General features: G+C 34.1%; 1 protein-coding gene across 3 annotated transcripts in view; it reads left to right on the top strand.

Annotated features, from left to right (window-relative positions):
* Positions 1 to 25,981, top strand: part of LOC145293669 (PX domain-containing protein kinase-like protein) — a 97,601-nt gene that overhangs the window by 11,117 nt on the left and 60,503 nt on the right. For all 3 annotated transcript variants that reach the window (XR_013869746.1, XM_080140048.1, XM_080140057.1), the window contains exon 2: positions 19,159 to 19,347. Coding sequence is in view for 2 of the 3 variants with exons in the window: in XM_080140048.1 (XP_079996174.1) it covers positions 19,159 to 19,347 (189 nt within the window). In the remaining variant the exon portion in view is untranslated. The remainder of the gene's footprint in view (positions 1 to 19,158; positions 19,348 to 25,981) is intronic.

Raw genomic sequence — 25,981 nt, 5'->3', positions numbered from 1 at the left:
AGAGTATTAATGCTGGAGTCCCTCAGGGGTCCATCCTGGGCCCAACTTTCTTCCTGATCTACATCAATGATCTCCCAAATCACATACTTAAATCATTCGTTGGGATCTATGCTGATGACACAACCATCTATGGCAACACATCAAAGGCCATAAATGACAAAGTTCTTTCTGATTCTCTCTCCTCTGATCTTGAGCGCATGATACAGTGGGGAAAGAGGGGGGGGTACTTTTAATGCATCTAAAACCAAGTTCCTATCTTTACATCATCAACGCTCTGATTGCCATCTGGCATCAATTGAAATGGATGGCTCTCGTCTAGAGGAGGCTCCATGTTTTGATAAGCTTCTGGGATTGACCTTTATTCTTGATCTGAAATGGAACACATACATCAAGTCACTGGAAAAATGGTAGGATCCTTCTACCACTCAAGAAGATATCTCACTGCTGATGCAATTCTCTATATAAAAGCCAAGTATGTCCAAGGATGGAGTACTGCTGCCACATCTGGGCAGGAGCTGCTAAAAACAGCCTATCCTGCCTTGATAGAGTACAAAATAGACTTTGTGGCTTAGTGGGGATGCCCTTTTCTCTTCCCTGCAACCTCTCTCCCACAGAAGAGACGTTGCGAGCCTGTCTTTGTTTTATCGTTATTTCCATGGCAAGTGCTCGTCTGAGCTCCAATCTCTGGTCCCCCTCGCCAATCTTTCACGAAAAACACCTGTCTAGTTGAAACCACTGTCAATTTTCCCCATTCTTTATCTGTGCCGAAATCAAAACGTAGATTCCATGAACAAAGCTTCTTTTATAGAAGTGCACGCCTGTGGAACTCTTTTCCGTTTGCCTGTTTCCCCACCTGACTATGACTTGGATGTCTTCAAGTCCAACATAAACAAATTCCTGATAAACTACCCTCTTAAGTAAGACACTTTATCAAATCTCCATTACTAACGACTACTACAATATTATCCCATTGATTACTGTACACGCAATAACCCTTATCCCGAGTGGCTTCCGGGCCTTGATAAGTGTGACTACCATGTAAAAAAAAAAAATAGTCTAGAAACTAAATGGAAAACTAAGACCATGTCTAGATTCAAGAGATTTAAACAAAACCATTTCAAGAGAACATTAATAAGCTATTAACTGCCAAAGAAATCTTTGCAGAAATGCAAAACCAAATGAATACTAGCAAGTTGTCAGTTAACAAGGTAAAGCATTTTACCTATTCATTTCTAACTCAACATTTGGAAGATGCAGATTTTCCAAACTTCTGTGATGGTTGTTCCAAAAGTAAGGCCTCCTATTTTTTTTTTTTTTTTTTTTCTAATATAAGAACTAAAGAAGAACTATAAAGATGGGAGTGGTATCATTAAAATGAGTGACCTTTTGTGTGCCAGAATATATTTTTGTACATAATCACCCCCATTCTCAATGTACTTTTGCCAGCTTCTTTTGACGGTATCGGTCGTAAAAGTTTGGAGCGTGCTTTCACTCACATCTGTTGCCACTCTGAAATCGACAATCCCATCTTCTAACTGTGTTGACATTAACTGCATCAGTTCGTAAACATTCAAGAGGTACTGATGAATGTTGATCGATTCAATTTTTCTGCATGGAAGTATTCGATGATGCATCTCTGCTTCTGATGCACGTCCATGATAGGGGTTGCTTTCTTAGTCTCTGTCAATATCTGCAACATAGAGATGAAACTTTTAGGTTATGAATGCGTAAGTTCAGGCATCATAACAATACAATTTGCAATCTTATCTATCTATGCGAGCGGAATAAAAAGCATAGGCACCATTATTTTTGAAATGTCTCTCGTATATACAAGTGAATCATGAGCCCTCTACTCCCACTAAAAGAACAGACTCGACACCTTCCACCTGCGCAACTTCAAGAGAATTTTAGGAATCACTCGACAGGACTACATCTCAAACAAGATCATCCTTGATCAGGAAAACAGTCCGAGTATCTTTGCTCTGCTTTCCCAATGATGACTTCGATGGTTGACCATGCTAGGTGAGTGGATGATGGGAGGATCCCAAAGGATATTCTTTATTGGCTCCAGACCAGCAGAAGCAGTGTCCTATGTTACAAGGATGTTTGCAAGTGAGACATGAGGGTTGGTGGCATTGCCCCAACAGGCTGTGAGTTTGTGGTTGAAGACTGCACCCGCTGGAGAAGGGCTGTAAAGGCATGCTCCAAAAGGAGTAAGGAGAGGAGAGACAAGCAGTGGAAGAAGAGAGCACAGATGGCAGAGAGCTGCAACAGATCTCTTGTTGCAAGACACAACTTACACTTGTGGCATCTGCCACAGAGCATTTCGATCCAGGATAGGCTTGCACAGACCGACAAATCTGAGGTGCAGAACTACATTGCCTTCTGAGACAGATCAATGCGAACACTATATAAAAGAATACACGGTGCCAGTATTTCAAATACAAATATCTCCAACCATAGATAGGTGCTACCAGATCATATTGATTGGCTTTCTGACCTAAAATGCACTAACCATTGTTTTTGTTTCTTTTCCTTTCCCTTGGCAAAACTCAATCATGTTCTGCAAAGTCATAAACAAAAACAACAATTTTCCTGTACATATGCAAACCAAACACCATGAATAAATATTTGAAGATATAAAGAACTGGAAGCATAAAAGTGTTTTCCAAATAAACTGGATTCCTGAAAAGAGTTGATATGCTGTAAAACAAAACAATCAAACCATAGAAAAATATCAAAGGATGCAAAAATTCACAAGACCTTATAGTATGGTCTAACACCCGAGAAAAAAACGAAGAGAAGCTTTAGAAAAAGTTTTGAAACAATAAAAAGAAATAGTTTCAAATCGAATAAAACCCGTGACATAGTGGATAAAGTACTTGGTAAAATTCAGTTGTAAGTTAAATCTCTGCAGATTGAATATTCAATCCTCAGTGCTGACGACACTCAAAAAATACAATTGCAAATTGCTTAGGACTTCCACCCAGTCGTGGCTGATGGAATGAGAGCATGTTACCCCTATATATTAAATAAAGGGTTTCATTCAAAATTACATGCAGATTTCCAAGTTCAACAGAAAGATTCCACAGTTTGGCAAAATACACCTGGAGAAGGTCCGAGGTTACATCGACTGAAATATTGTGAAAATGACACTCAAGATGAGAACAGTAGTCAATGAATCCAAATAATACGAATAACCAATGTTCATTTCAAAAATGCAGAAACATGAAACGCAAATTCCTTTCAGCAGAAATATCATCTATGAAGGAACTAACGAAAATTGGCATACTAATAAACATGCCACAGCCAAAATGCAGTAAAACTTGCTGGAAAATGACAAATTACTATGACCTATTGCAACCATTATGTTGAATATTTCGAAAGGACATAAAATGCTTATTCAAACAGTCACAAATAGAAGTCATACAAAAAACTATTAAGTTGGTACAAAAGTTTTTGCCGATTTAAAATTTCATCTTGAAATGGAAAACTGTTGTTTCAAAATCTTTATTCGCAACTAACAACTTTTGCTTTCTATAACTTTGCTCCATCTGTCAACGAGCTTAGATTTCGATATAAAATATGGATCTAATTTCTGTTCAATCTCCTCATGATGGTTTTGTAATCCTCAAAAATATGTGATAATCCAAGTGAGCTAGATTAGGGGAATATGCAGGATGAGGCAAGATTTGCTAATCAAATTTTTCTAGATTTTTGGTTAGTAGTTTTTAATAAATTTTTGGTTAGTAGTGCCGTGTGATAACGGTTATTAACATGATGGAAGACGATTCCTTTTCTGTTCAATAAAGAAAATCGTTTTCGTGTCAACATGGGTGAGAATATTGCAGAAAAATATGAATGATGCTATAAGTATTTAAAAAAAAAAAATGTTTAAACAATAAGTATGCATAAAATAAATTGCAATGGTTTAAAATGTCTATTCTACAAGCCGGCAAAAACTTTTGCACCAACCTGATAAAACATAATGACTAGTCGATCAGTCCTACAATTTTACAATCCAAATCTTCTAATTAAAATAGCAATGAACTAGCCAATATGAACAAAATTCACCACTAGAGTAAGAAAATAATGGCAAATGCCAGTCAGTCATATATGCATTGTGTGCAGAGCAGTGTATAATACAATTTAAAAAAAAAAACCCAAAAAAAACCTTAGCTTTTCTGGAGTCTTCTGGTGTCTTCTTTTTCCTCTGTAGATGCTGGGTTGAAATGGCTGTTCTGGAGTTGAATTTCTTGCGTTGTGTTTCCCTGGATTTTGATTCGTCTAGTGGTTATTTTCTTTGGTTGTTTTCGTCAAGTGGTTGGCCGGTGTTGTGGTTTCGTCTATGCTTGATTTTTGGGTTGTGTCTGTGGATTTTTCTTCGTAGGGTAGTGCTTATTCCTATGCGAGGAATAATCCTGGTGTTACGGCAACAATATGATCCTATCGTTTTCCGGGGAAGGTTACTTGGTTGAGGAGACCAACTCCCTGATCAGCGATATTTTCATATTCTTGCCATAAAACCAGAGTGGTTCCTCGCATTAGGTATCCAAAAAAAATGTTGTAAATGTAACTTGAAAAAAATAGCCAAAATATCATAAGTTAAATTTTGCCTATTTTCATGGCATAAGTAGGCCTGTTTTGTATACCTATTTTTATATATCATTTTTTAATTGTTTTTTTTTTTTTTTGTTTATCTTTATTCTTTTGAAATACTCTAAGATGAGGCTTCATGATTTGTATATTCTTTTTTTTTTTTTCTAACTGTTATCATCTTCATAGTTGTTGTTACACCACATTTCGGCCAACTCATCCTCTGGCCTTCTCCAGGTGGTTAACTGCGACGAGATAGGAATGCTGAGTCTTGTAACTGTATCCCCAGTAATTACTACCTTACATAGTTCTTGTCTCACCACGTTGTGGTAAACCACTTGAAAAAGACCAGAGGATGAGTTGGCCAAAATGTGGTGAAACAACTATAAAGATGAGGATAACAGTCCACAAAAAAAAAAAAAATAATAATGAATACGCATATCTATTCTTATGAAATTCCGATTTGAAGTCTGTATCAATTTTCCAATAGTTTGGGATTTGAACAGCTGCAGCGCAGTTAGCCTCTCCAAACTTCACTCCCAGTTTATTAATCACATTCATTTTGACAGAAATATTGATCTCATCAATAATCTGGTTAAATATGATTGTCACTCGTTTTAGAGCCACTGTATATATTTGTATCTCTACTGACCATCAACAGCTTTCAGTGTCACTTCCACCCCATCCACTTGCAAGCAAGTAAAATAGTTGTCCATCCAGTATCAATGAACTTCAGCTATCACATCGTTCACTTAAACTTCTATTAGTAGTAGAGGTTGGAACCAAGATGTTGAAGTCTGAAGGTATAAGGTCTGATTTAGACTTCATCTACAATTCCAAACTGACTCTGACTCCTTATTTTAAAGTCTTTAAATATCAAGTCAGATTAAAAATATCCGACTCCAATTCCTGACATTGACTTTCTTTCCAAAACCAACAGATTTTGCAACCCTGGTTGGCACCACACTTTTAGCTGAAGGGATAATTTTGGAATTTTTGAGATGAGGATTTATAATTTGAATTAGTTGAATTACTGTTCTCATCTTGAGTGTAATTTTCACAATGTTTAGGCTGATGTAACCTCCGACCTTTTTCTGGTGTATCTTGTTCAACTTGGAAACTTGCATGGAATTTTGAACTGAACCCTTTATTTAATCTGTTTTTGTTCTGTCAACCATAATTCAGTAGAAAGTAATAATTTGCAATTGTATTTTTTGTAGTGCTTGCACTGAGGATTGAACCATCAACCACCAGAAAAGTTCCACTTAAAACTGAATTTTGCTTAGTATTTTTATCCATTATGCTAGAGTGGAGATTATATTGCCTTAGACACTAAAAATAATACTGAATAATTGTCCAAATAATTCAAATACTACAGGACCCCCTTTTATTCATTTGAATGAGCCTGAAAGCTCATAATGTTTCAATCTTTTTCATCTTATGTAGCTCCTTACAGTCTATAATTAAGAGTGATCTCCAATATCTGGTGCAGTAAACACTTGATGATCCCATGTATGATCTATTCATACCTTCCTTGACCATTAAAATAACACTCAAGATGAGAATAATAGTCGAAAGAATCAAAATACATCTCATTGAATGATAAAACAAAATAAAGACTATTGGACATTCATAACTGACACTTGGTGGATAAGTCTGACATAGATTGAAGTTTATTTGTACCAAATATGGTTCAATTGTGGATTTTATTAGCAATTCTATGATTTAGCAATTTTTGGGGGTGAGAGAGCAACCTGTACGAGTGTAAAACTTGTTTATGTAGAGCCAAAATGATTCAACAAAATTAAAAATGAATTAAAGAGCACTTATTTATAAGAGGTTTTTAAGATGCGAGAGTGGAGAGAGGATTTAAAAACATAGAACAAAGATTCACCATTTTATTCTTCATGGTCACTTTTTTTTTTTTTTTAAAGTAGTTAATTGTTGATAATGAATCATAAAAGTTTGATTTCAACAGCATCTTAAATAAGAGAATGATTGAGTCATAAAGTTGACCACCTCCCTATTGAAAAATGTGACATAATTCGTGAAAGGAGGGGAGGGCCTGGAATAATGAAAAATATAAAAAAATAATATCCTCAAATACTTTATGTAATCTGTATATATGAAGTTGAAACAAAGTGAGTAGAAAAGGGGGCCTTTGGTTTACTTTTGGCAATCTCATAATTCTCGCTTCCTTTATTTTGTCTTTTAGTCCTTATGTTCCATGATTGATGTTTCTGACAAAGGGGAAAGAATTGCTATTTTGTTGGTTGAAATCTATTCATATAAAATTTATCGTTGGTTAGTTTTTGACCTTGAAGTACTTTTCTTTGTTTTTCTTTTAGTTCCTTACATCAAATGGCTTCATGTCTTGTCTGGAGCAGTTTTCCGTAAAAAAATGTTTTATTTTGATATATCATCCACTTTATAATATATAACAGTGCATGTACATACCATCATGCAAACAAAAAAAAAAAAAATGCTGAAGAAATTTATTTCACATATTGAGGGGAACTGAGAAAGCAAATAGCAAGCCAGACATTCGCCACCTTCAATCTATTTCCGTAATGCGACATTTTTTTTTCTGCTGTCAATGTAAAATTGTGATTTTTTTTTTTTTTCCTTTCTTTGTTTTTCTTTGTTTTTCTTGTTTTTAATTGTTTACTTTAAAATGTTTTCTTTTTAATTTGGAATGGAGATGAAGCATAAGGTGAACTGCTTGCTCTTTATTAGTTTCTCTTTCTTTTGCTCTCTTTCCTTCTTTCTCTCATTCTTTCTCTCATTCTCCCTTCCCACTCTCTGTTTCATAAATATAAAAGCCACGAGTGTGACAAACATAGGAGACCATTTTCATTCGTATACTATTTAATTTTTTTAATCTGACTGCCTCTCTCTCTCTCTCTCTCTTTACAAGAGTCATCACTTATCAAGGCCTAAAAACCATTCAAGGACAAGGATTAATGAGTATCTGGTGATCATCGGGACAACGACATAGTAATCATTAATGAAGGAAATTGGGTATAACTGGATTATTCATTTACATAATTACTTTTTAAATCCTACTTTATTTTTTCTGTCTTCATTCTTTCGTAATTAACCTGTATCTTTTAATGCTGAAATGAAGTCCATTTTAAAGTCTTCTGTGACTGAACAGAAGACTAAAATATCTCAAACTCGTAGCACTGGTGCCTCCTCAACGTAAATACCCCCGACTAACCTGACAAGCAGCAAAATCCCATGCCTTCATTGTAGAGGTGTCTTAATATCAGAAAACCTTCTACTCTAATAGTTTCTTCCCTCAAACTGCTAGACTTTGAAATCCCATGTTTCCTGCTTCCTTGAAGATATTAATATGCAGAAATCTAAATGCAATGTGAACAGATATCTTGCTGCTCAACTCCCTAACTAGAGTATCCCTGTAAGCATGGTTTCTAATTAACAGAAGTCCCTTATGTCTCGGTAGCAATTTGTCTTGTTTGGAGTGAATATGAGTTAAAAAAAAATGACAAACTAAGTTGTTTGGAAAATTTGTAGCTTCCTTCAGTCTTTGACAGACTATAGATACCCACTGTAAGAGTACCTGCACATATAATTTTTGTGGCAAGAGTTGTGCAATCTCTAACCACACAGTCAGCTTTGTTAAATACCAGTGGCAAGTGGGGATTCAGGATGATTGGAAACAGTGCCGAGATAAGTGGAGAGCACATACAGCGCCTAGAATTCCCAAATGGTTACCCATTTGGTACTAACCAGATTGAACATTGTTTAACTTTGGTGATCTGAAGAGAACCGATGTCTCAATATGATTATGCCATATGTTTGGAAAATACTGACTGGTTATTTATTTGTTTCCCACGAAACAAAATGTGACACAAGGTCAGTTTAATATGGGAGATAACCAATTCCCCTCAAAAGGGGATTCTGCAAAAATAAAATTGCCTTGGTATAGAAGGGTCCCCCCCTCAATTGACTAAGGATAATTAATTTGAGCACAGCATCTGAGCAGACATGACACTTCAGCCACCAGTCCAGTACGAGTACCAGATGTTGACTGGAGAATACTGATTTTTCGACTCCATTTTCTTTCATGAGTTTAAACTCGACCATAATGTTTCACAATATCAATAGAGCATGGGGAGAAAGGTCTACAAGTGATCAGACACTATGTTACACACAAGGCTAATTTTCAACAGAGGATTTATTAGCTTTAGACAGCTGCCAATATCAAAAGACCATGGGAAGAAGAGCAGACAAGGAAGTGGACAATACTAAGTTTCAGAAATTCTATGCTGGTAATGCATATATGGAAGATAAAGAAACTAGAGGACAACCATGCATGCAAACTGTTTCCTCAATTGAACAAAAATGCATCTCAAATTGTCAGAAATATCTTGTAATGCAAAAAAAAATTGTCATAACTTTTTCTCACCAAAGCTGCAATTTGTAAGAACTTAAACCGTAATTTACAACACCAATGCTCAACATTTATATGCTTTCTCTCTCTCTCTCTCTCTTTCTGCTGTCAAAAACTTGACTCACTGTCCTTCCTAATTTTTCCTTCTTATAACCGTTATTCCTCTCTGTTGTAGATTAATACGACTTGTGAGTAGTTTCTTCAACTACAACATTTTGTTCACCTTTGTAGACCACATATTATAAGGTACTTGATGTCAGAGTTTGGCAGAAAGATTCCAGAGTTCAACAAGCGACACCTGAAGGTCGGAGGTTACATCAGCTGAAATGTGAAAATAACACTCAAATGATCCAAATTAAAAAAAAAAAAAAAAAAATCACCTGTCATGGAAGATCGTAATTTAGCTTGAAGTAACCTTGAAAAAACTTAATTCTACAAGAGGTACAATTATGAAGAGAAAATTTTAAACTTTGTTTACATCAGAATTTTATTTGAAATAACCTCAAAATAAATGAGATATGTAACTTGTAAGTTAAAATTGAAAGTAATTTCACTTTATTTACCTGTTTTCACACTATAAACCGGTTTGTTTGTGATAACTTATTTTGATGTAAGTTGGGCTAAAATTTTCCCAAATAAGTGCTTGCTTTTAAATTTTGTCATTTTCTGAACAATCAACTATGCGTGTTCTTGCTGAAAATAAAATTACAACTGAAGAGATTCTCTTCTTTAATTTTTAAAAACTTTAGCATATTTAGTCTGGAGACATCGCGCATCATTTCAGTCCAACAGAGAGGGATTGTCTAATATCATATATGATCTGTGTTTATAAATAATGAAGAGATTGATTAATTTTCATAATTAATTGGAAATGTAATCAGATGCCGAGAGTATCTGACCTTGAGCGTGTTATCTTATGGCAATGTGACGTACTAAGGACCACTCCTACTGTTGCTGCTTATTGGATCAGACTTCTGCGCAGAGCCTATGAATATCGTACCTCTCTGGTCTATATAAGTTCTCAATGTCAGCAGTAGCTGTTTGTTAGACCTGCAAAATTGCAGTTTTTACTCTAGACAATTGTAAGCAGCAAAGCCCAGCAGTTGCATACAAAGTCGGGGAAGGTTTGACCTAAAGCACACACAGGAATGGTGGTAGCTCATGTGCAGAAGGCTCATTGTTATCCTCACTTTATAGATTTGCGTTTCCACACCTGAGATGCAATAGTGAAGACAACAAAAAACAGTGGATCTTGATGTTAACTCTACCTAGATTTTCACCAGAGCCCCATTAGCGATAATGATATTTATTGCTGAGTGCCAAATTTGTTAGTGTTGGGATGATTAATTGGAATCAGGAATCGGAAAAATTTGAACTTTTGAGGGCATTTGAATCGGAAAAATGTGCTTATTTTCCGATACCAAAAACGATTCTCTTGATTCTTCTTTGACTGCTGGTATCAATAATGAAATAATAAATATTTAATTGATTTTTTTAGTAAAACTAAAATCTATAGATCAAACCTCCACAAGTGTGTTTCTGCGTTTGAAAAAAAAAAAAATATATATATATGCACATTTAACATGTGTTTTTACAGTAATCGGGGGTCGGGGGGGGGGCAACTTTATAGTTAAATGCTTAGAAATTTATAAAGAATCAGAATCGGGAATTTAGTATGGAATTGATAATTGTATCGAAATCGGAAAAATATTGGAATCGTCTCATCATTAAACATTGTTATCCTGGCTCGGTCACAGAATTCCAGACGGTATAGCTCTGACATTATCATGAGGGCTATAGCAACAGCATATTCTTTACATTGTTTTGACTCTCGTGTGTATCCGTTGATATCTTATATACTTTTCTAAAGAGTGATGTAGTTCTCGGCTAATTGACTGTGTCGGATATGTACTTGAGTGTCAAAACAATGAAAAGAATATGCTGTTGTCATAGCCCTAATTATGTTACCAATGCTTCTACCACAGAGACAAACGGCTGGACATTTGAGGGAGGGGCATTGCTGTTGCTACTTTATATTTTTAGATATGTTCTTGAATCTTCGAAGGAAACGTTTTCAGTCGACCATTCTGTCATGCTTTAATTTGAAATTACATTTTCATTGCTAAACGTACAGATCAAGAATGCATCCCATCATCTCCGTGAGAGGCTCTGTCCGTCATGCTGAATTTACAAATAGCATGCTTGCCATGCAAGTTTGCAATGGCATTTTCATCAGTAATAGATTAAATGGATGCATTAGAAGAACAGCCATTCTTTTTCTTTTTATTTTTACTTCAGTATTCACGTTATGTATATTTTCTGTTCTGGGTCATGGTTTAACATTACATGGCGTTACACTTTACTATAGTAATTCGTGACAATAAAACTGGAAAAAATAAATAAAAATTTGCGGTCAGCATTCTTTCTTGTTTTAACATAATCATTTATTACTGTTATCCCCCCCCCCCGACTCGACACCATTTAAAGTCTTTCACTGCCTCTGCAAGGCCACATGTCCATCTCCCCTGGTGGCCTTTTTCTTTTTTTTTTTGACCACACGCTGGCCACAGTCAGCTCATTCTCGCCTTCGTTTTATACATTCATCTCCTTTGGTGCTGACTTTGTTTCTGCTCGACCGCATCATGTCCTCTTTTTTTTTTTTTTTTTTCTGACATAAGCCCGAGCACACTTGCCAATTTGCATACATGTTCAAACGCTGCTCCTGCTGCTAATACAATCGCTTGCCATCAATCCTTTAGCTGCTGCTGCTATTTTTATATGTGCTCTGTTACAAGTGAAGGAGAAACCCCTTTAGATCGAGGCAAAGGTTTGTGTTTCTCCCAATCTAGAGTGCACTTTTTTATAGTAAAGAGGAGGAGCAAGGTTTAGATTTTATTCTGCATTAAAAAGATCTTATGTCTAACTTTGCACTGGTGGGGGAGGAGTCGAGCAAATATGTATTACTAAACCCTTTACACAAATGATCTGTTTTGTCTACGTTTTCAACGTCCTTTATTCTATAGTATTTTGTAGTATTTAAATTACATTGTAATTTAAGAAGTAGTGACAAAGTAAAAATGGTTCATCTTTTAATATTAATTCTATTTTTAAGAATGTCTTGGTACTTGTCCAGAATTCCACATAAGTCTGTATGATTTGCGTACCTGTGAGGAAACAAAAATATCATATTCCAAAAATCACATAAATTGATCAAATAGTTTTATTTTTATAAAGAAAATCATTAGAGGAAATTCGTTGGCATTACAACATAAATCTCACAAGTCTGAATTATTGAGTTATCCCCCTTTTGTCTTGAAATTGTTTTCGAAATCACAGGCAACACAGTTGCTCCTCGGTTACTCATAAAATTTTATTTTCTTATTTAAAAATAAAACTGAATTAATGATTTTTGAGTATATTTCTTTTTTCATCACAGATACATACCTCATACAGATTTTTTATTTTGCTTTTTAATATTGATAGAATTTTGGACAAGAATCAGTTTCTTGTTTTTTTTTTATTTAACTAATATAGAGGTTGTTGGTGAGATGGGATGCTTGTTAGGGATAGCCATGTTGTAGAAGCAGCTGTGCCTATATTCCTTTGACAAAGCTTTCTTGAAATGAAGACGAAATAAGGGTCACCAGTTTCCATATAAAAAATACTAAATTAAATCAACTTTATTAATTTCACCAAACAGAATAGGAACCAGAAGGAATTAGTGACATAAGACAGACAGGCTTGTGTGGCAGGTAGTCATTAAAAAAGAATTGAATTCCTTCGCATCCTGCTATGCAATAACAAGAGATAAGGTTTTTCCTGTCCAGGAACTGTTTATATTTGTGTATCCAAAATGTCTGGGCAGACGCGAGAAAAGTGAGTATGCGCACTGTGTTCCAAAGCCTATGACGTCACTGCACAAGTCTGGGCATGCGCAATGCTGCTCTGATCACCTGTGTATCACTACGCAGGTTTGGGCATGCCCTTGTTGGCTAACCAAGCAATGTATTAATCATTCTGTAATCAATTACATATAAATACAAAAGGAAGTCCTGGTTCTACCAGATCAGGCATTTTGAAGATACTGGTTTCCTAACATTGATGTTATTGTTATTTTTCTTTTTCCTTTGCAAAATTCCGTCATGTTCTGCAAAATCAGAAGTGAAAACAATTTTTCTCTACAAAGCAACCAAACCAAACACTATAAATAAATAATTGAAGATATAAAGAACTTGAAGCATAAAACTTTTTCCAAAATTACTGGATTCAGCATTAAATAACCTCAAAAGGGTTGACATGCCGTAAAACAAAGCAACCAAACCAAGCATCATGAATAGATATTTGAATATATAATAAACATTTTTCGAAATTACTGGGATCAGCATTAAATAACGTGAAAGGGGTTGATATGCCATAAAATAAAAATAGCTAAAACAAACGAAAATAAATATTAATCAAGTAACTTGTAAAAATTGGATAATCTTATAGAATTAAATGGTAGTAAACAAACTTTATTTGTGCATGCATTTTTTTTTTTTTTCAATATCTCAGATTCTGTTTTAAAATTAAATTGCAGTTTAAGAAAAGTATGAGGATTTAACGTTGCATTTTTATTTCCTTTTTAAAACTATAAATTAAATAATCATACAGAATGAGGTTGTTACTTGTTGTAAACAAACTTGCCTTCACACGCTCTTTCTCTCTCTCTTTCTCTCTTTCTCTCTCTTCCTGTTCAATTGAAAATGATAAATAGAAAATTAGTTCATGTTGTGAAAGAGTAGCAGTGAGTACTGTTTCTGTAGAGCGATAATACCTCCTGCTTTTGTGTACAAAAAATATTGAAATCTAAATCTGGATTAAATATTTTCTGCATTCAGCTGCAGTAAGTAAAATGCTCTTTTGCATATATATATTCTTTAGAACGTGTAGCATTATTTGGATTCTTCGGACTACTGTTCTCACCCTGAGTCTTATACAAGCTCCAACCTTCTTTAGGTCCAGGATAGGACCTTAAATTATATGCGATGGTGAGGCTCCAGCTTGTGGGCTTTGAGAAATGTGGAGCCATCCCTTAATTGCCATTGCTCACAGGTCCACTTTGACTCGGAATGTTAGTACCTGTTAGGGTCTCAACTATGGGTTAAATAGAAACTGGCTTGAAAAAAAAACAAAACAAATGTATTCTATTAAAAAAAAATTCTTCAAAATCACTGGATTCGGTATTAAATAATCTGAAAAGGGTTGATATGCCGTAAAACAAACCCAACCAACCAACCATTCTTTAGTAACTTGTAAAACTATGGAGTTTTTCTGTCAAACTCCGGGAATCTGCATAGTATTATGGACAGAACCCTTTATTTTATCCACGGGTGTAGTAGGCTCTCGTTCCATCAGCCATGACAGGGTAGAAGTCCTAAGCAATTTGCAATTGTATTTTCAGTGTCACCCGCACTGAGAATTGAACCTTCAACCTCCAGAAGAGTGTAACTTTGCAACCGAATTTTCCCAAATATGCACTATGCCACGACTTCTTGCAAGTAACTTTGGCAAAGTGGATAAACTTTCTTTAGCACATATTTTTCAGAATGAGTAATGTTATTTATTTTGAGATCTCCATCACTATGATGATATATAATTGTAAGTAAGAAACAATGATCCACATAAAATAGGTTTGCTACAGAGTATTGTTACTTAGGGGGGGGGGGTATTCTTTAAGTTCCTGAGACAAGAGTTGTAAATAAAAGCGCTTTATGCTAACAACAAATATAACTTTTATGATTGTAGACAAGCATATATCTATCACGTAAGTTCAAAACAAACACATATTTGCATTTAAAGAAATAACAACGAAAACTGAAAACAAATTCAACCTTGGTTTACAAGTTAAAGTTGCTAAGTGAGTTAATCGATGCTCATTTTTTCTAAACCGGCATTTCATGTTGTCTCAAATATGTAATTTTTTTAAGTTAAATTTTGTGGGCAAGCCTCAAAATATGTACGAATCATGCTAGTTTCCCCTCCACCCTTTTTTTTTTCTTTTTTTTTTTTTGAAAATTTTATTTTTACAAGTAGTTTTACAATTGATCCGAGCTACAAAAGGGAAAGTCAGGCCCAATACCAGCCTATCAAGAATTAAACTACGTTTCATCTGCACGTGAATGTAATATGTATTTAATGAGGTCAAGAAAAAAATGTCTTATCAAATTAATTTTTTACCAAAGTCGTTTAATTGTGGTAACACAGCTATCTTCTAAGAAGTTAGTTGATATCATTGGGCCAGGGGAAGGAGAAGAGATAAGTGATTTTTCATATAAATTAGCCATGGAATTTAAATTTAGTCATGATACTTTTTTAGAACAAGCAAAATATTTTGGTTCAATTTTGTAAAGAAGTTAAAGTTCAAAAGAGGTTTTGCCTTTCTGTATTTGTGGCCTTTGTCTTTTTCTTAACAATCAGCAATCTTAATTCCTTAATTATTGTCTTTTTCTTAACAATCAGCAATCTTAATTTCTTAATTATTGTCTTTTTCTTAACAATCAGCAATCTTAATTCCTTAATTATTGTCTTTTTCTTAACAATCAGCAATCTTAATTCCTTAATTATTGTCTTTTTCTTAACAATCAGCAATCTTAATTTCTTAATTATTGTCTTTTTCTTAACAATCAGCAATCTTAATTTCTTAATTATTGTCTTTTTCTTAACAATCAGCAATCTTAATTTCTTAATTATTGTCTTTTTCTTAACAATCAGCAATCTTAATTTCTTAATTATTGTCTTTTTCTTAACAATCAGCAATCTTAATTTCTTAATTATTGTCAGTCTTTGTGATGCTGGGTATGACCTTAAAGGACATCCAGTAGTGAGGCCCCATAAAGTAAGGGATGTAGGGAATGTGTAGTTGCCTCTTAGTGACTACCAGCCTGAGTGCCCGGTTGTTCGGAGGTGTGTGTTGAGCAAAAAAAAAAAAAGTGGTAGTAGGCAGGTAGGCTCGAACCCCTACCACAAAGGAGGAAAGGAATGTGGAAAAAAAACCGTGATGTCTTTGCTGTTGCCAAACTAGAAGTGACAAATGTTTAAATTAAGGCTAGTCAATCAAAAAGAGGGAATAGCTTTCGAAAATATCAGTGAAAAAATCGACCCCTTCTTGTAGAAAAGTGCCCAGCTGAGGGTGAAGGAATTAATGTTTTGAGCCAAGTTTTCAATATTTGTCGTCCAAAGGGTCGAGCTTCAAAACAATACCGATCTCATGAAAATCCGTCGCCTCTGTCAAAAGTTTTTGCAAGCATACAAACATATATACATACATACATTTAAACAGACAGGTGAGATTTATATAATAGATTGGACGTAAGTCCACTTTGGCCCGGTGTGGTAATACCTGTTAGAGCATTTGGTGTTACCATATTAGGCTGTCTGAAGATACTGGCTTCCTGACTAAAAATGCATCAAGCATTGATATTGTTCCCCCCCCCTTTCCTTTTGCAAAACTTAATCATGTTCTGCAAAGTCAAAGACAAAACCTTTTTTCTTCTACAAACCAAACGCCATGAATAAATATTTAAACAACTTGAAGCATAAAAACTTTTTTCCAAACTTACTGGATTTGACATAACCCCAAAATAATTGATATGCTGTTAAAACAAAAACAACCTACCAACCAATCTTTTTTGCTAACAGCAAAATATTTTCTCTTTTTTTTTTTTTTTTTAAATTAAAAATATAAAAATAAAACAAAACGAGCATAACTTATCTATTTCTTTGGATTTTATACTCACTCTTCCTTCCCATAATTTGTCACTTCCTTCAAGTTAATTCTAGTTTACAGATTTTTCATAAAAGAAGGCTATTTTTGTAATGTACAGTTTTTTCTACTAGCTAAGTCAGAGTCCACATTATTTAACTGATCCATACACGAACAATGCACTTAGTGGTTTTTTGGAACTTAGTATAATTTTAGAAGCCATTGAAGGATGACAAAATCCTATTTCGTTTTTGAGATGGCAAATGATAATTTGGATTATTCAATCTATTCTCCACTTGGATGTCATTCTCGCAACGTTTTAGTCAATGTAACTTTTTCAGGTACGTCTTGTCAAACCCTGGAATCCGTGCGGAATTTTGAGCGGAAGCCATTATTTAATCCCTGGGGGTAGATTGCTCTTGTTCCATCAGACATGATCAAGTAGATGTCTTAAGTAATTTTTATTTTATTCTTAGTATCGCCTTTTATGAGGATTGAACCATCAACCTCCATAAAACTGTCAACTTAGAACTTATTATTACTTAACATCTTTTACATCATACATGTTACTACGGGTGATACTAAAAATAAGATAAAATTTACTTCAGATTTGGCCATGCCTTATTGAACAGAAACAATCGAGGATTGTGTAGTCAAGCCAACAAATGAATACAAAAGGACAAAAAAAAAAAATATACAATAAATGAATGTCACCATAGCCAATGAAAGTTACTGTTCTACCTACTTTGTGTGTGTGCGTGTTTTAAAGTAATTTTAAAATGCTTTCGTTTCATCAATTTTTACAAGGTATTAACAAAAGATGGCTGCTGATGCGACGGCCATCTTTGTTGGCTAACACCTCGTAAAAATTGAATGTAGTAGTTGAAAAAAAAAGAGTATTTAAAACTACTTTAAAAGACACAAAATATGAGCCAGGTAGGTAGAAAAATAAATTTCATGAGGTATGCTAACATTTATTGGTCCATCGACAAAGGAGGGATTGGACCTAGTAATTCACTCCCATTCGTTTGTTTGCACTTTTCTCAATAACCATGTCTTGGATTTTTAAAAAATTTTGCACAAACATTAGTCATGGTGAAAGTAAATTTTTGCCAGAACGAATTTTCTGGAATAACTCTTGTTGCCCCTAGGGGGCATTATAGAGGTAAAATTGCTCCAAAATCATTTGTTCATACTTTTCTTAATAATCACACCTCGGATTTGTTTTATTTTGTACAAACAATAGTCATGGTGAAAGAAAATTTTTGCCAGAATAGATTTTCCAGGATAACTCTGGTTAACCCCTAAGGGCTAATATAGGGGTAAAATTGCCCCCAAATCGTTTGCCCATTCATTTGTTTGCACTTTTCTCAATAACTACTCCTTGATTTTTAAAAAAATTTTACGCAAACCTTAGTCATGGTGAAAGTAAATTTTTCACTCATGGAGGAGGACTCTGCATGCTTGGCTTGTTGTATATTTCGCTTTGTGACCTGTACTCATTTGTTGGTTTGACTGCACTATCCCCAAACAAGCTAATCCTATAAATTAAATAAAAAAAATAAATTGTTTAGTTTGGAATTTTGTACAGATTCCAGAGTTCTACAAGATGCAACTGAAGACGATTGGAGGTTACATCGGCTGAAACATTGTGAGAATAATATTAAAGATGAAAACAATAGTTCAATTAATATATAAACTAGAGTCAATCTTTCTTTTTATGCTACTGTTATGTATTTTTTAAAGAGTTAAAAAAAAAATGTATAAGGATGAACTCTAATGAAATTAATAGAAAATTAGAACACCCATAGAATATAGAAGATGGATTCAAATCAAAAACATAGTTTGCTTCTTTATTAAGAGAAACTTTATCAAAATGACTAGAATTATATTTTTGGTCACATGAGGCGGAGAGAGAAAAGTGAAAGTTATGAGGAGGACAAGGAGGATATTTGGTTCAATTAATAAATGTACCGACCAAACAATACTTTAATAACAAGTTGAACTTCCCATTTAAATATATATTTTTAAGCCTTTTTCTTTGCAGTATACAATATTAGACCTATCAAAAACATGTCTGCTTTGTTCCACAGATGAAACCAAAGAGAACGTTTCTAGCTTTCTATCTATCTGCCAACTTCCCGTTCACTACGTCACTTCCTTGCCACATTAGGCCACCATTATATTACAATGTAATGGCTGAAATGTAAACCCAGTTACAATAAAGATGAGGAAAATCATTTGGAACATGTAAACATAAAAAGTTATTTCAAGTTTAAAATTTTCCACAACACAAGTTACATCACAGGGTGGTGTCACAGTTTAAAGGTTGGGAACGACCGATTTTATGATAATTTTTTTTTTTTTTTTTTTTTGTATGATTTTTCTCTGTTTATAATTGCAGGAATACATCGTCAGAGTCCAGCGAGGTCTCCTGGCTGATAACAGCTGGACAATTCGTAAACGCTACAGTGATTTTGTCACCCTTGACACAGAGCTGCACATATCCAACGTAGATTTGGTGCTGCCACCCAAAAGAGTTTTTGGTAATATGGGTCGAGAGTTTGTTGCTGAACGCCAATCAGGATTGCAGGTAAATGAGAAAAAAAAATCCCAATTTCCCTTATCGCTATCATGATATGACTGGTTTGCTTCATTTTTTTGGCGTTGATTACTAAACACCCTGATGAGTGCATACCTCCACCAATGTTCATCAGTAAAAATATAAATAAAAGTCGAATAAACATCTGTCATATTGATACTTTAAATGTATTAATGAACTAGTAAGTGGATTTGGCATTACCCAGGTGTAAAATATGCTGAAACCTATTGTTTAAATTCACGCAGATCTCATGTTTATCTTTTTATATTGTAAAGTATATTTGGGTAATTAATTTCTATTTTAGTCATATAAATTAGAGTTGAAAGAATACACACTTGTTCCGGATTATTTCCTTCTCTTCAACAACAACCAATATGTTTGCTCTTAGTATTAGCAGCAGTAACATTTCACCAACAAAAGATAAACTGACAATAGTCAGAAACACATGCGAATGATATAACATCCAAAAAATGTGTTCTTCTCAAGCTAAAAAAAAAATCTCACTCCTTTAACTCAGCTATCTTGAACTGTCAAGAGTTTCTATTTTGCATAATTACAACACTTGTCTCAAAATCAAACGGCTCCAAGTTTTCTTCTACGCAAAGTCACTATTTCCTTGCAGCAGGCGTATGATAGTCGTCGCAGCTTATCTTTTGAACTTCCCACGCATATATACACACAGACAACTGTTCTTTATATGCATGTCCACTTAAGAGACAGCAACTGCACAAGACTCACCCTTATAGCTGATGTATTCTTTTTGAACATTAATTGGACAGAATGTAGGGGAGGGGGAAACCAAATTTGCCAGAAAGATTGGAGAGGGGGTGACATTTAGAGCATTTGTTTTTTTCATTAATCTTTGGTGTGAAATAGTACTTTTTGTCTTGATATTTGAAAATGTAACACATTTTTAGACATATACAAGTGTGATTAAAAAAATTTTTTTTTTTTTTTCAATTTTATGTCATCAAAGTAGAGAATTTTTAAACAAGAAGATATTTCTATTTTGTTACCACTGTACCCAGGCAATGCTGTGTAGCAATGTTAGTTTAATATATAAAGCAACTATGCAATAAAGTAAAATATTCAGAGTTCTCTACAATTTTGAAATCCATAAAAATGATTAAAATTTTTATACGGGGGTTGCTCCAAAAGTAAAGTATGTATTTTTTTAACTAAAAAAAACACAGTTGAAGATCTATGGTAACAGGAGTGATACCATTAAAACAAGTGACCTTCAGTGCTCCTCAATTTATTTTTCTTCATAGTCACTATTCAATGTATTTTTGTCATTGAAGAGGTGGTGACTGTGCATGGTTGTCTGTAGTGCACTTTGTCACTCGCATAACTGTAATTATTCTAAAATCTAAGTTACTGACATCGACTATGTTAACTTCATAAACGTTCATAGACGCCAGTGAATGTTGATCGGTTCAATTTTTTCTACATGGAGGAATTTAATGACGTATCTGTGTTTCTGATGCACGTTCATGACAAGGTTTACTTTCTTAGTCCCACACTGCCAATATCTGCAAGAGAGGGATGAAACTTTCAGGACATGAATACTTGTTCAGTCATCATAACAATGCAATTTGCAATCTCCAATCCATTTGAATGGAATAATAAATAGGAGACATTACTTTTGGAACACTTCTCATAAGTTTTTTTAAATATATCATCAATATAAAGAAATTAAATAGTTTATATTATCTGGAATATCTGTCCCAGGACAGTTTATAATACTGTTCCTTCCTGTTCTTGTAGTGGTTTCAGCATCACAAGTCAAGGTAGTCTATGTCTGTCCATGGTTGACTTTTCTGTATGCTATAGTGAGTCATGGTTCCATCATCAAATGTGGCAGGCATGTGGATCAGCTACATTTTCTGAGTTGGCTTTCACTGCCACAAGTCAAGCTTTCAATTATTAACCCTTCTATTTCGTTGTCTATGTGCCTGGGCAACATTGCATCACAAGTCAAGGTAGTCTATGTCTGTCCATGGTTGACTTTTCTGTATGCTATAGTGAGTCATGGTTCCATCATCAAATGTGGCAGGCATGTGGACCAGCTACATTTTCCAAGTTGGCTTTCACTGCCACAAGTCAAGCTTTCAATTATTAACCCTTCTATTTTGTTGTCTATGTGCCTGGGCTACATTGCGTAGCAATGTTAGCTTACATTAATCAAAAAAAGTAAAATGGTTATTTTTAAAATAATTTGTACTTAACAAAGATCTTTTTTTTTTTTTTTTTTTTCATTTTTTTTTTTACTGTTATGTCTGACAATTAAGTGTATGGACGGGGTGGGTGGGGGTGGGGTGATGTATCTGTCCACGGTCTTTGTTTTCTTTAACACTCAAGCTATACCTTTTAGTTCAATGTATTCATGTTGATAGGAGTTGTGATTGTTACATCATCAATTGATAGGCTGATATTCAAGGAAGATAACTCCTTTGATATTCTTTAATTTAAAATATATATGAGTTATTTTTCCTTGATGAATTTGATTTTTCCGGCCATAATTGAAAAAATTGTTTCCATATTATCAGTTAATTGTCCCGGTGGGGAACTAAATTTAAAAAAAAAACAAAAAACAAGGTATGTTGTAACAATCATGCAACAAACAAAAATTGGCTCGTCAGAATCAGTTTTATATGTCAACTGAAATGCTATTTAAGTCCAACTTTTAAGCTCTCACAAGATCTTTATAAGAGATTTATTTCATCTTGTGGTTCAAAATAAAATGGAGAATTAAATATTATCTACTGTAACAATAGAGAAAAATAATGAAGTTTTATTTTATTTATTTTTTTTTTTTGTACATGGGAATCATCACTATCAAATCCTGAAGGCCACTCGAGGATAGAGGTTAATGAGTGGAAGGTTGGTGAGATAACAGCGTGTAATAATCAGTGGTGACAGAAATGTAAATGTAGATAAGTGGTGACTTCCATGTAAAAAAAAAAAATTTGGTAAAATTTGATTAAGAGGATAGCTCAACCAGAACTTGTTTACATTGGACTTGAAAACAACCATGTTCCAACCAACTGGAAAGCAGTCCCACAGTATAGAGTTCCAGAGGCGGACAGTTTTAGGACAGAAAATTTGTTCACAGAATTTGTATTTATTTTAAGGTATGGACAGGGGAAATTGTTGACAGTGGTTGTAGCTAGACGAGTGTAGGTTATGAAGTGGGGGACCATAGATTAAAGCTTAGTTGAGCACTTGTCATACCAGTTTTGAAGCATGTGGACTTTCACGTTTGGTCACTCGATTTTCAGTGGAAAAATAAACAGATTGTGTTTGTAGTTAGATTTTTGTATTCAGTTGCATATGAGAACTACTGTAACAAGGATGGGCTGAGGAAGACAATTGAACTTTTGACAGCTGAGAATGTTGAAACTGATATTTTTCAGTATTCTTTATAGTGTTGTGGAAAAGGATTTCCATCAATTTTCTTACAAGATTACACATCTGAAATTGAAAATATTAAATTCAACCTTTTTACAAAAAAGAAAAAAAATTATGTGAAACAGAATGTAGCTATTTTGGATTATTTGGACCACTGTTCTCATCTTGGATGTTATTTTCGCAATGGTTTGGCTAACGTAAACTCAGGAATCTGTACGGAATTTTGAGTAGAACTCTTTGTTTAATCCACAGATGTCGATTGCCCTCCTGAGTAGAATTTCTAATGCAATTCCTAATTATATTCTTAGGATTGGGCTTCCATTTTCCAGAACTTGTTATCTGAAGATATCAACTTCCTGACCAAAATGCACTAAACATTGATGTTATTTTTTTTTCCTTTCCATTTGTAAAAATTAATTATGTTCTGTAAAAACAAAAACAATTTTCCACTACAAAACAATCAAACCGAACACCATGAATAAATATTTGAAGATCTAAAGAACTTGAAGCGTAAAATCTTTTATCAAAATGACCGGATTTTGCATGCAATAACCTAAAAAGAATTAATATGCCATAAAACAACCAAACCAACCTCTAGAAAACTGTTCCTTACAACTGATTATTACTTAGCACCTAAACCGTTTGTGCCACATGGACAATAAATATTGAAAATAATGTCCAAGATGTAATTGGAATAATCTAAATAATAGAAATTATCAATTCTCAATCAAAAGTTCTGAAACAAAAATGAAGCTATATTTAAGATTTGTCAACTTTGTGACAATGGCTAGAGTTGGCGCTTCCTGGAGAAGCTAATGTTATGAGTTTTACTGCCCACGTGTCATCCACCTATACACACAGAAAATATAAATTATATGCATGTTCGTTTCTTGTTATTTATTACTTAACTGAAGGCATTCAAATTTTCATTAGTTTATAATATATATAGTCTAAAAAGCTTTGAATAAAAAAAATAAAAACACAGAATACAGTTTAAATTAAAAAAAAACAAAAAAACTAAATTTAACCTATTGCAGATTTAGCACCTACATAATCCAACTTCTAAAAAGTTTATAATTACAAAAAGAGAATTCAACTATATGAGGATGAAAAAAAAAATCTAAACTAAATTTTTTAAAATAGAAAACGGGAATCCTCAGCTGCCTACATATATATATATATATATATATATATATATATATATATATATATATATATATATATATATCTCATTCAAACTCGGTAGTGTTTGAATATATGGTTAAGTGTTAATTTTACTCATTTAGAACTGCTTTAAATCTTCACTGCTCACTCATTTTGTGACCAAATTTTGAACAATTTTTGCAGTTTATATATATATATATATATATATATATTTTATGAACAAAATTTTCAATAATGTTGTCAGCCCACTTCTGTCACTTATATTTCTAGCAATAGTATTGCTAGATATTTTTTACTCTACTCATAGCAGTAATTTATTGTTGTTTTTTGGATTGAAGGATCTTTTTCCTCCTTAGGGTTGACACAACAGTTTGTCAATCTGAGAAATAACCATTTCTTCCATTTGTTTCCAATTTTCTTTCATGTCAGATTTTTATTTTATTTTTTAATAAAACTAATTGCTTCAAAAACAAACATCCAAAACATTAAAATAATCCTAGAGAACCATGAAGCACCAAAAAGTATCTTCAATTCCAAATGTAGCTGCTCCAGCTCTGGATGGATAGCAAAAAAAAAAAAGTCTTGTTCTTCTCCTTTGTCTTTACAGCAAAAAGGAACCAGCTTTTTTTTAATGCTGGTTAGCTCTATAAATCTGTGGCAAATAACTTTGTGCAAAGAATAATCATAGACATTTTCTAGAGACAACAAATGCACAGGAATGTAATAACTTTCTGTTTACTACAATCAGAAATGAGAACGTATGCATCATATGGGAAGAGTGATATGATAAAAATGGTGTTATATAAAAGAATGTTCCTATTTACTGCAGAATCATCTAATTTATTTACCTTGGAAATAAATTAGAAGCCAGCTAGAGATTTTTATCCTCGGGGCCCCTAAGATTAAAAGAGATGAGACCATTACTATAATGATGTGATACCTGTTGATTGTAGTGCAATGCTAGTTCTGTGAAGTTCTAGGAGGTCCACCCTCCCAAGCTTTGCCTTTTCTGATTGAGAAGAGGTTAATTTATTGCTAATTGTCTGAGGCGCCCTTACTGGGGAATGTCGACGGATGGGGGCTGCTCAGGTACGTTTTGCAGGTTAGAGTGCCCCCTTTTGTGGGTGCTGACTTTTCAATCACATTTTCCAACCCTGGTGTCACAGTTCTTGCAATTAAACTTATTCTGACCAATATCAGGGCGTGGGATCCAGAAGTTAGAAAAAACTAGTTCCTCTTCCTGGCTGGTCTTTCAAAGTCATCATATGTGGTTTAACCAGCTGGCCATATTTGCATAGCCTTCACCAACCTTAACACTGTCAGTCTTTTCTGCTAGCACTTATATACTCCAAAATAGTACAACGTAATCGGAGCAGTAATATTTTTATATTAATGTCTGATCTTCCTTTTTGTATTATATTGTGCACCACCTTCCATGTTTATAATCCATTTTACATTTGTCTTCAACAAACTGTTTATGTGACAAGATATTTTTATGTAGGTACATCAAACTTTTTCTTTACTATTATCCTTTTATCTTTCGATGCCTATCTGTTATCCACGATTATACGACACAAAATAGCGGCCCAGTGTTCAGGGTAAAGATATACCTGAACACATGGTCGTTAAAAAAAAAATAAAAGCTAAGATATAAACTGTTCCTGAAGTTTTTAGATGTGGATTGATTATTTGGATTATTCGGACTACTGTTCTCACCTTGAATGTTATTCTCACAGTGTTTTGACCTATGTAACCGCTGACATTCTTCAGGTGTGTCTTGTCAAACTCTGAAATTTCAACCCATAGCATAATGGATAAATGCTAGATAAAATTCAATTGTGAATAACACTCTTTTGGAGGTTTCAGGTTCAATCCTCAGTGTGGATGATACAAGGAATAAACTTTGCGAATTGTTTAAGGCTTTTACTTCATCTTGTTTAATGGAACAAGAGCATGCTACCCCCATGGAAGGAGGTGAGCTTTCTCTACTGTACTAAAAAGTTACTTATGCCTGAAAGTATCCTGTACCTCTAAGGCCGCCATTTGCTTA

Source organism: Euprymna scolopes, chromosome 2 (genome assembly GCF_053919585.1).
Source record: "Euprymna scolopes isolate OS-2025 chromosome 2, ASM5391958v1, whole genome shotgun sequence".
NCBI classification, from domain to species: Eukaryota; Metazoa; Mollusca; class Cephalopoda; order Sepiida; family Sepiolidae; genus Euprymna; species Euprymna scolopes.
The sequence above is the reverse complement of the archived record's forward strand: the minus strand, read 5'-3'. Positions and strand labels throughout refer to the sequence as shown.